Source organism: Egretta garzetta, unplaced genomic scaffold (genome assembly GCF_000687185.1).
Source record: "Egretta garzetta isolate BGI_Z169 unplaced genomic scaffold, ASM68718v1 scaffold283, whole genome shotgun sequence".
Classification (NCBI taxonomy): domain Eukaryota; kingdom Metazoa; phylum Chordata; class Aves; order Pelecaniformes; family Ardeidae; genus Egretta; species Egretta garzetta.
Window position 1 is genome coordinate 1412197 of NW_009259043.1, and position 11543 is coordinate 1423739.

Below are 11543 nucleotides of genomic sequence, written 5' to 3' on the forward strand. Positions count from 1 at the left end.
TATGGGTTATGCTTAGTTCTAAAAGTTCCTTTTGTGGGTTTTTTAGATACTGTTTATGGTGCTTTGTCCAATTAAAATGTGTTTAAAAATTAATCATAGCTTTTGAATCATTCAGATGGGTAGTTTCAAGGTGTTGCAAATAGGACATTGAAATACTAGAAAAAAGATCCCATAAGTAATGCATTGCTTTAGTACAGCATTTCATTAAACTATTAGGCAAGCACAAGGACAAAAAAATGTTTGACTCAGTAGACTTAAGATTGGAGTTTAATTGGGAGTGACTGGGATTTAAGTGAACAAAAGGTTTGAACTGTGAATTAAGGGAAATAGATGCTAGTGGGTCTAACACGTTCTACTAATTAGAATACTGCCTGTAGATATATTGTAGGAGTTATATATAGTCAAAATACTGGAATTCTCTTTTCATATTCAAGTGTTGCAAGGATGCAAAGTAAGAACTATAGACACACGCTCATCCTCCTGGTTGTTTTTTATGTAGTCAAGATATTTTAAATGTTATATGCTGTGTGCAAGCCATCATCTTCCAGCTTGCAGGTTTAACAAGTAGTAAGTATACACAATTTCTGGCTGATAAGTTCTTCATATTTTCCAAGAATTAATTACTGTTCCTGTGCCATACAACTAACTAAGACTCTCCGTTGCCAAATAATAAAATCATTTATATTGTAATGAAACTTGAACTTGCTGGTTGTTTTGTTTCAGTCGTGATCCTTAAAGTCACAAATGTGTTCATAGAAGAGTATGTGCACACATTTGTTCTCCTGCCTTGCTAACAGTTGTTTGTTCATCTTTTAAAACATAGATCCAATTAGGTGAGGTTTTTTTTACATTGCTATCACTTGTGTGTATGCACTGAAGTATTTTGTTCACACCAGAAAATAGATACTTAAAATATTTAATCTTTGAGTTCTAGTTTTTCAGTTTTCATGATGGAGTAAAGACTGATACAAAGCTTTAGTTTTCTATCACCATCTTTATGCTGGCTTTAAGCGCAAGGCAGATCTGTGCCACATTCTTCCCCAAGGAATATTTCTGTCTGTGGTGTCATGCAGATGTAGCCAGAAACCCTTACAGAAGGCTTAAATAGCTTGCAGGAAGAAAAAGTATAGAGTAGTCACCTCAGTCTGAGAAATGTGGAAGGTTGGTATGAAAATGCTAACACAAACAGCGATGTTGCAGTACTGGGTTGGTTTTGCAGTTTAGAGCTGTTAGAAGAGCAGGTTGGTAGGTTACGTCCTACCAGCATAGGATTGCTCAGGGTTTTGAACAGTTCTAGTGGAGAATATGGGATGCCTGTTTCATAAAGGCACTGGTTGAAATCTGTTGGTGGAAAACTTAGATGTATGTAAGATTTGTGAATGAATTTCTTGTTCGGATGTACCACATACTTGCCCCCTCCTGCAAGTCCTTGTTTCATCAAAGGTTCTCTGCCTCCTCTACCTACTCTGTTAGACTAAGAAAAGCCATTCTCTGCAAAGCAGTAACAGCAGTCAGACCTAGTGGTGGTTAGAAAATTTTTGAATAGTGTTTGTTGTTTTGCATGTAGCAGAGGTCATTATGGTGGATCCATCTCGTACATGAAAGCAAATGCTGACATGCTAAGTACATTCCACATACTTCTGTATCCACCCACTCAATACAGATGCTTCCCTCTTCCCACGCCAGCTTCCAAAAGAGTTCATCTGGCAGGAGGGAGCAGATGATCTTACGCTGCCACCTAATGGTAAACATCGGCTTACTACCATGAGATAGGAAAAGACTTTCTGGAGGCTTTGATCTTTATTTATTTTTAAGTGGCTTGTATGGAAATGCAGTCAATGTCATCCTTGAATGTGGTGGACTTGTGGAGACTTTTGTCGCAGAGATGCATGCGGAAAAATTGTGAAACCTGATGGAGAGAGATGCAGGATATAGTCCAAGTTTTATGACATTAAAAACTTACTGCTTTATTACATAATACTTACTGCTTGTAAGGTTGATGCATCAGTTGCAGCTACCAGCCTGTAATGTCTTAGTAGATTTAATATATCAAATCGTGCCATTTTTAATTGTGGTTGTCATTTTGCTCTCATACTTCTGATAAACCTGGCGCTACTGGGGAGTAATTACCACAGTGCATCCTTGTCTCTTGGTTGTTGGAGAGACCTTTGTTAACACCTTCTGATTTGTCATGTTTAGTCTACTTTAGTGTCCCTTACACTGGTCTTCCCGCATGCATGATTAACACAGTACAGCTGGTACAAAGCCTGCTTCTAGGAGTTTGACTGGTACCAGACGGGGGGTGTGTGTGTGTATGGCAGCTCTAGCTGGAGCTTGTTTATGCTCATTGCTATTCAGAATCTGTGTTTATTTAAAGTTGCTCCTTTTGACCTATAAACTCCTGTGGAATTGAGGTTCAAGTTACCTCTTGGTGGCTGTATCCTATTTTGGGACCTGCCTTTAATTTGCAAATATTGTCATGTATGCTGAAAAAGTATGCCATGACATTGTGAAACTCTGGGAGCAAAATTATCTTTATGGAAAAATTACAACTTGCTAAGCTGCCTTCATAGTCAAGCTCTTTTCATTTGTATCCATTGCATTCTGTTGCTATTACTCATCTGTGACTGCTTGGAGGCTGTGATTTACCCATGGAGATTACAGCTAATCTTAAACCTCTGGAGAATATAAATGCTCTGTACATGCACAAGTTCTGTAGCAGAATTTGTAAGAGACGACATATGCTGTGATGTTAAATTAGATTTATTATCAGGCTATACAGAACCCAAAGTTTGGGGTAGTGGAGGGAGGGCAGTGCATTGATGGGCACATGTGGCACAAGTGAGTTGATGTACCCTATGTGTTTTGAATCCAAAGTAGTTGTGCATGCCCTTTACATGGAAGCAAAAGGACCACTACATCTAACACTGCATGACTATATAAATGACCTCAAAATATGTTTGAGGGAAGTGGAAGTGTATGGTGGCTTGAAACCAAATTTATTTTTATTACAGTTCTCATGAAAATAAACAATATGTGAAATCTTAATTACTTTTATATTCAAAAATTCTGCTGAAGGATGAATAAAACGACTTTAAAATGTTAATTAGTGGTCTAGTACCAGATCTGGTTCTGTTTTAAATAAAATAGTCTGCCTAGCAGAAAGTACTACTATATAAATCCAATATGTGTACCTTTGCTGAAATTATAAAGGTAGTGAAATGTGTAAAGTCGTTAAGGATGGTAAGCTTCTCTCTTCTTTTTCTGAGGTTTTCTGGATTCAATTTGTGGTTCCCAGTTTCTTTTACAGTGATTGCTTTTTAATCAGTGATTAAGTATTCAGAGTTGCTTCCTGAAGTGATTCTTATGTAACGAGCAAATCAACAGAAAAATGATCAACAATTCCCTTGCGTGTCAGCATGTCTCAGCTTTTGCTGGTAGTTCATATTCACCCCATAATGTTGAAATGAGTAAAACAGAAATACTTTCTCGAGTCACATATGTGCTTGTTTATAAGTAAACGGTAAGCAAGCTTTCATGAGAACGACTTATGAGGACTTATTTAATTTACTAATGGAAGTTAATGAAACAAACTTGTGTGTGTGTGTGGAGTCAGTTTCTTTTTAGGTACATCTAGCCAGATGCTTTAGAAATACAGTTGCTTTCAGTTTGAACTTTGTAGTGGGAAACTTGTTGTGAAGACAGCTGCAGCAAGTCATTCCAAGCTCCCCATATCTGTTAGTGGAAAAACTACCGGTAAAATTTATGATAAAATAAGGATACTATACCATAGAGTATAACATATTGTTAACATACCGCACACATTCACATTCATGTTTCTACTCTGTTGTGACTATGTCTAAAATATGTCTGCACAGATAAAAGCACCCATAAATGCATGGCTAATTTATGGTTCTGCACAAATACATCTGCTGGAAAAAAAGCTCCTAATAACTTTTTAATGCAGTCAAACATCAAACTGAAAAAACACCTTTCATTTCTGTCCCACTGTCTGTGGGCAAACTCATTTGCAGGAATTTATTACATCCCTAGCTAAATTATTGGTCTTTATATCTCTCTCTTATATATAAAGTAGTTGGGGTTTTTTTTTCCTCCCCTAGGAATCGTATAGCTCATGCATAAGCTTAAACTGTCATGCATATGTCTTGCTACTTATTATTGAAAGATAGTATTTGGTAATGGTATATTTAAGTGTGTGCGTGCTTTGTATTATATCTGTTTCTTTTGGCCTCTGAGGAAATATATTGAAGTTCTGAAATATATGAACAAAATTCTGCTTCTGTATTGTGTAACTGAAGGTCTGAGTCTCTATTGAGGTAATGGAAAGTTTTTTTAATTGTTTTTGGGTTTTAGCGTTAAAAAAATGTAGTTGACCACAAAAATGCCATCATGCGTGGATTTAATATAAAAGCTTTCTTGGACAGCCATGCCATGTATCGCATGTGAAGTACTGTCCTGCAAATTCATGTGCCTACAGGCACTTTTGACTACTTTGAATGAGAAATAAGATGTCTTAAAATGTCTTTAAAAAAAGGATAAATTGAAGCTTTCTTCTTGCATCCATCAGCATTTTCTGCTAACTAACTGGTATTCATGAAATTCAAGGTGATTGGTAATCCTGAATCTCACTACTTACATTTATAAATTTTTATATTAACATTATCACTTATTCATTGAACACAGAGAAATGTTGGGACCTTCATTTTTAGTTGCTACATTTGTTTCTCCCACTATTCTCCCTGTCTCTCTACTTTTCATATCTGTCATCGCTTTTCCTTGCATCTCATTTGATTTTTTTGCTTGTTTTTAATAAGTATTGTTTCATGGCCCGACTGTAATCAGGTGCTGCTGCTGAAAGACTTCTGTGCCATGTCGTTATGTTTGTAGGTCCTTTGTACCTGCTTGTGCTAGTGGCCATTTGGATATCAATAGAAACCTGCAGAAACTCACTCTTGGTTTTACATAATTGTACTTTTTAGTGCGCCTGCCTTTAGATTTGCTTCACTTAATCTGCTGTTTGCTTTTTGTAATAAAAATGGCTTTAGCTATCTTGAAATGTTTAGATTGCAGGAAAACCAGAACTAACAAATCACTGCTTTTGTGTCCATTCAAATGGCCTTTCATATGTATTAAATATAATTCCAGTAGCTGACCCCCATGCAAGTTTGACCTTTAATGCAAGGTACAGCAGATTTGCATTTGTGTACAGTGTACTTTGTACAGCAGAGTTCACCTAGCTTGTGAGCATCAGAGAGGGGGTTTACTGACTTTTGAGTTTGATGTTTTGATCCAAAAATGACATAGTAAATTTTTAGAATAGAATATTTCTCTTAGAAGGGACCTACAATGATTATGTAGTCCAACTGCCTGGCCAATTCAGGGCTGGCCAAAAGTTAATGTGTTTGCCACAATTAGTTTCTGAAGATGGGATGCAGCTGGTGTTAAGGAATAGGGTGGTGAGTGCACCTGGTGATGTACTGAGAGTGTGTGGTGGAATGAATGTGGCCAAGTGCTAAGTGTGTGTCTGGACTGAGGGATGAAGGTTGTCATGTTTTCATCAAAAAGTGCTTTAAATATTTTTATTACACTGACTTAAATGGAATAAATCTTCTGTGTGAGCATCTTAGAAGGTACTTAGAGCTTCAAAAATACTGTTGTAGAGAAGCTGCTTTAACAAGGAATTGGCTCGCATGCTATCTTGATGCATTGGAAGACCGACTGAAAACAAAGCATGCTGTTTCTCACTTGAGACTTGCCCGCTTTTCCTTTATGTTTTGTGTACTATGAACAGACAGATCACTGTATTCTGTTTTGCAAGAGGATTTTAACTCAGGATTTTTTTCAGTGTTTGTGTGTAATGGAAGATTGCTTGGTGTATCTTCCTTTGTGTTTCTGTGGGACTTCTGCTGCACATGAACTGATAGACAGTGATGGTGCAGTCACTTACAAGCTGTCAACCTGATGGTGTCCTGTCGTTTTAAAGTTAGATACTGGCTCATGGCTTATAGAGAATATTTTCTCTTATTTACTTGGCTCGGTGTACTGATTTTTCTGTTTCAAAGGTAGAGTTGACTTCGAGTACGTTCAGCATTTAGTGGTCCTGCATTTGAATGTTACTAGTATCACGGTGAGTCTGTCTAGTCCCATTTTCTGAAGGCAGCGGTTCTCTTTCTTTAGAAGCATTTTGTACAGGCAACGTTTCTGTCATGTGTAATGGTGGTGAAATCAAAATAGTAAATTAGTTTTACTTAGATTACATTTCAGTCTTTTCTTTATACAAGTGTCTAATACCAGATTCAATTTCATGGTGAGATACAAGTTTATATTTACATCTTGTTGGAACATGATGGGGTGGGTTTTTTTGGATTTTGGGTGGGGTTTTATGTGACATTTAAAATTGTTAGCTGTTCACCAGAATATGTTTCACTGAAGAAATGAATATTCATTTTTCAGAGGCAGATTTCCTCAAAAAGATTTAGAAGCACTGTTTCCGGGGATGAGTGCTGATTTCACTAGTGAAAACTTCTCTGCTGCCTGGTACCTGATTGAGAATCATTCAACAACAAGGTTTGTTGCTATCATTTAACTTTAAACGCAAGTCACTTGATGCTATTTCATTATACAATAGAGGTGTCATTGGTGGTTGACAGAATAATAAACCTGTACTCTCTACTGCCTGTGGTGTTTCTGCTTGGCTAGAAACTTGAATCAACAAGTTTGCTCAATGTGGTTATGAGGAAAACTTCATTTTTAACCAGACCTATTTTATGGCCTCTTCCCCTCCCCCCAGTGTCAGATGGAAGTTGCCTTGCTTCAGGCTAAAGCCCTTCATGAATCAAGAAGTTAGGCAGCATGGCCTTGAGTGGAAACTCCAGGTGTTAAATTAACTTAAGTCATGACTAGAGGCTCAGGATAAGGGCACTGAACAGACTACGAGTAAAACTGTCGGTAGTACTAGTTAACTTTTAGTTAACTCTTGTGGAAAATGCTAAGGTAAAAGAAGTTGGCTGAGTGAGTAATATCTATGCAGTAAATATCTGTCGTGGGTTGACCCTGGCTGGATGCCAGGTGCCCACCAAAGCTGCTCTGTCATTCCCTTCTTCAACAAGACAGGGGAGAGAAAAACATATCGACAGGCTTGTGGGTCAAGATAAGGGCAGGGAGAGATCATTCGCCAGTTACTGGCATGGTTAAAACAGACTCAACTTGGTGAAATTAGTTTAATTTATTACCAATCAAATCAGAGTAGGAGAGAACAAAAAAAAACCAAACAACTGAATGTTAAAACACCTTTCCGCCCACTGTCTTCTTCCCAGGCTTAACTTTACTCCCAAATTCTTTACCTCCTCCCTGCTGGAGCAGTGCAGGGGGACAGGGAATGGGGGTTGGGGTCAGTTCATCACACGTTGTCTCTGCCACTCCTTCCTCTTCAGGGGGAGGACTCTGCACACTCTGCCCCTGCTCCAGTGTGGGGTTTTAGGAGTTCCAGAAATAACCATTTATCTGCTTGTGAAATACGTTAATTTCCTCTCAAAGTGATGGTAGATTGAAGAGCCAAAATAACAGCAAGTGAACATTATTACCTAATACATACATAATGACAACATCTTTTGAAATCAAGTAGCTGAAAGAGGAGTGATTCAAAATTAATTTTATCTATCACAGTCTGACAACTTTGGGGATAATCAGGTTTTTAAAAAAAACTGAGGGGATAATAAAGTGAGAAAGAACAAACAGCTTTTGATGTGGCTGTTTTTAAGATGGTCGCTCTTACGGAGCAGGTAGCAGGATGGTTGAGAGCTTGTTCAAGAGGCTGGAAAGGGTGACATTGCAGTGGGATGAGGAAGTGAACAAAATCTTCCTTAAGCAGCTTGAGGAAGTCTCCAGGAGCAGACCCTGGTTCCTGTACAAGACTTTAACCTCCCTGGTATTTACAGGATGGGCAACAATCCAGGAGGCTTGTGGAAAGTTCTGGGAATTACTTCTAACCTATCTGCTAGGTGGGCAGTCAGGGGTGCTGCTTTCCTAAATCGGATTCTTGCAGGCAAGGCAGGGGATGTGATAACCAGTGGCAGCCTTGGCTGTAGCAACTGTGAAATAGTTGAGTGCAAAGCTCTAAGGAATGTGAGGAAGGCAAGTAGCAGAGTACACACCTGAGGCTGGCAACAGTAGTACAGAAGACAATCTGGTGTTTGTAACATGCCATAAATACCAGTTGACTGTCTAGTACAAATAATCTTCTGGGGTGTATCAGCAAGACTGCGTTAGGTATAGCATGGGGGTAATTATTCTGCTCGCCATTATTAAAGCTGCTGAAATGCTCTGCCCAGTTTTGGCCACTGCTTTAAGAAAGATATGAGAGCTGAGCCACAAAAATAGGAGTATATAAATATCTGTTGGTATACAGCTTGAATGAATTAAGTGCTTTTAGAAAAGAAACTAATACAGAATGCGTGTTCTGAAATACATAGTGGGCAGTTCAAGGGTAGCCATCAATTCTTCTTGGTTTACCAAGAATACAACAAGATGTCTCAGTTTGCAATGAGGGAGATTTAGGTTAGATGCAAATTAAAAACAATATTAGGTTGCTTAAGCCCTGGTACAGTGTAACTTGGAAAGCTGCAGAATCAGCATCCCTGGTGAGTGCTGAGATTTGATTTGACAGCTATCTGTCATAGATGGCTTAGGTACACTTAAGGATGCTGTGGATCCAGAAAATGAATTAAATAACTTCTTAGAACTGGTAAAATGACTCTATCAGATTACTGTGGACTATGAGCAACGGCATAATGTAATGGCTATCTCTCTAATATGATAAGGTATCAATAAACCCACTGATTTTTCTGGTCATCGGTACTATGAATTGGTGACTTAAATAATTACACTAGCTTGTATGGCTCCTTTTTAACTTGCATCATGCCAGTGAGTCAGTACCTGAAATCCCATTTTCATGTAAATGTGAAGCTTCCTATTAAGAAAAAAAAACATTTTTACACTTCGTCTAGTATCAGCTTAAGTTTTTCATCTTTCTTGGGGGGAAAAAAACCCTTCCATCAATTTGTATCTTTGCATGTCAAGAGTTTCAAGTCATGGTCACCTCAGTCCAGTGGAATAAAAAGTATTAATTTTTTTTAAAATGAAAGCTGGTCATTTTGCATATTCATTGGCTTATAACGTCTAAATCTTAGCATTGAAGGTGCAAAAGCTGTGTAAAACTCAACAGGAAGAATGGCTCAGAGGGTAGGATGATTCCAGTCATGTTTTGAATCTAATTATAAATAGCTTTTTAAGTGAAGAAGCAGCAGAGTTGTTTAGCTTTCTTTTTTCTTCCCACTTCAAAATGTATAGTCTTGGAAATATTCTGAAATTGTATAATTATCTGCCCCATATAATTTGTACTGTTTTTCCGGAAACACACAGCAATGGCTCGGTTCTTGTCCTCTAGGTAACCTCAGGTATTGCGAATGCTAAATGTGTGGTGCACTAATGTTTTGGTTAGCTTGTGTCTGTTTTTTTCCATGAAGGAAATTCTTTTTAAGCAATCAGAATAACTATTTTTTTTTTTTTTTTTTACCCTGGCAATATCCTGACAAATATAAATAAAACTATTTAGACATACTATTAGATCATCAGATAACATGAAACAGTGCTTAAAAAGAAAACCGTACAAATTCTTATTGGTTTGAAAATGCTGTTGGTAAGTAATTCTTGTATGCCCAAGTAGACCAATCCAGCTATTGAGTAATGTGACTTCTGTCCAGCAGATGGAAACAAGAAATAAAGCAAAATGTTGACATCAGTATAAAAAGGAAAATACCTGTAAGTGCACCAGTGTGTTTTGTCTCCGAGCAGGTGGTGATAGCATTCTCACTGCCTGGGTTAAAGTTTGGTTTGTTCTCTTAATATGCCTTTTCCTACCACTGTTTAAAACGGGCAAAGAGTATTGGTGGAATTGCCTTATGTCTTAATTTCCTTGCTTTGTTGTTTCCCTCTTCTCAGGGAGGCAGGTTTTTTTTGTTTAATTCTTTTGTGTTAGGGAGATGGGTTTGGCCTGCAGGTAGGAGAAAAGACTTTAAGGATGAAAATCATGTGTCATATTTGTTTTTATAAGCTTGCTTGTGCTAGCGCTTTTATAATGAATCCAGTAGCATAACTATTAAAATCATATTCATCATCACTAAAAAAAAAAATGGTATGCAAGTAGTGAAGAATTAGTCACGACATAAGGCTTCTAAAATAATTGCTGCTGCTTACAAAAAATAAAAATGTGAAATCAAATATAAACTGGCAATGATCTAGAAATATTAGGAAGCTAAGATAAAAACTGACCTCCCATACAAACAACAGTAATGAGCTGGCGATTAATATTCCCCTGTGAAGTCACTTTCAAAACCAATTCAGTAAACTGCATATAAAAAATGTATCTTTCGTAAAGCAGGAATCTGTTCAGCTTTGCTTTAGTTTTGCACTAATATGTGTTCAATTCTGAACTGTATGTCCAAACCAACATAAAAATATTGAAGGAATTTGGAAACTCAAAGTGAAAAAGGGTTGTGAACTAATCTGTAGAGTTAAATAAATGTCATTAATAGACTTCTAACATCCCAGTATTTAATCATTTGTACCAAGTGTAGTGAATTGTACTATCACCTATTTAATGTACTACAGATAGGTAACTAAGAGCAATATTACATATGTAGAAGAAATTTCCTGACTAATTTGTATTATAAAGAAGTCTATTCCATCACAAGTGATAGGAGCCCTCTATTTAGGATTAAAACTAAAAACCAAAACCTCTTTGAACTAAGAGTAAATTGTCATTATTGAGAAGCACACTTGTTAGGAATTACTCAGTCCTTAATATTTGTTGCAAAGTAGCTGGCTTTATTTTCTAAGTAGTTTGTTCTGTTTATTCATTAGCTGACCTTATGTGTTGTTTGAATGTCACAGCGGTTTTCTTGTTGTTTTTTTCAGTTTTGATCAGCTCAAAACGGCTGTTGTGAATTTGAAGAAACAAGCCAACAAGAAAAATGAGGGCAGTCTAGCATATGTGAAAGGAGGTCTCAGCACATTTTTTGAAGCACAAGATGCTCTGTCAGGTAAAGGTGCTTTGCACTTACTAAATATAGTATAAAAGAGAAGACAATATCTGCACGTGTAGTTGAATTTAATATTAAAAAATACTGTTTTTCTTCACAGTCTTTTCTAAAAGTGTCTAATGAGCCAAAAATCTGTATTGTTAGTTACAGTTTGGGACTGGCTAGCTGATTGTTGGGGTATATTTGCAAAAGATAGCACTAGTGTATGTTACAGGAATTGGAGACATTTGATGTAACTGCTTAGACCACAAATCCAGAAAAGAGAGGAAATGTTAAACTCGATGGATATGGATAAAAAGTAGTGCTGGCAGACATATAGGTTATCTTGTAAGATTGTTTTTCAGGCCAGCAAAGACTTGGTAGGATTTATGGAAAGCTAGTGAGAACCATAAATGTTGTGAGGTTTTAGAAAGACTGTAAAAA

General features: G+C 37.2%; 1 protein-coding gene across 6 annotated transcripts in view; it reads left to right on the forward strand.

Moving 5' to 3' along the window:
- Positions 1-11543, forward strand: part of EXOC2 (exocyst complex component 2) — a 114081-nt gene that overhangs the window by 9660 nt on the left and 92878 nt on the right. For all 6 annotated transcript variants that reach the window (XR_004841475.1, XM_035890564.1, XM_009634998.2 and 3 more), the window contains exons 4-5: positions 6475-6588; positions 10996-11120. Coding sequence is in view for 5 of the 6 variants with exons in the window: in XM_035890564.1 (XP_035746457.1) it covers positions 6475-6588; positions 10996-11120 (239 nt within the window). In the remaining variant the exon portion in view is untranslated. The remainder of the gene's footprint in view (positions 1-6474; positions 6589-10995; positions 11121-11543) is intronic.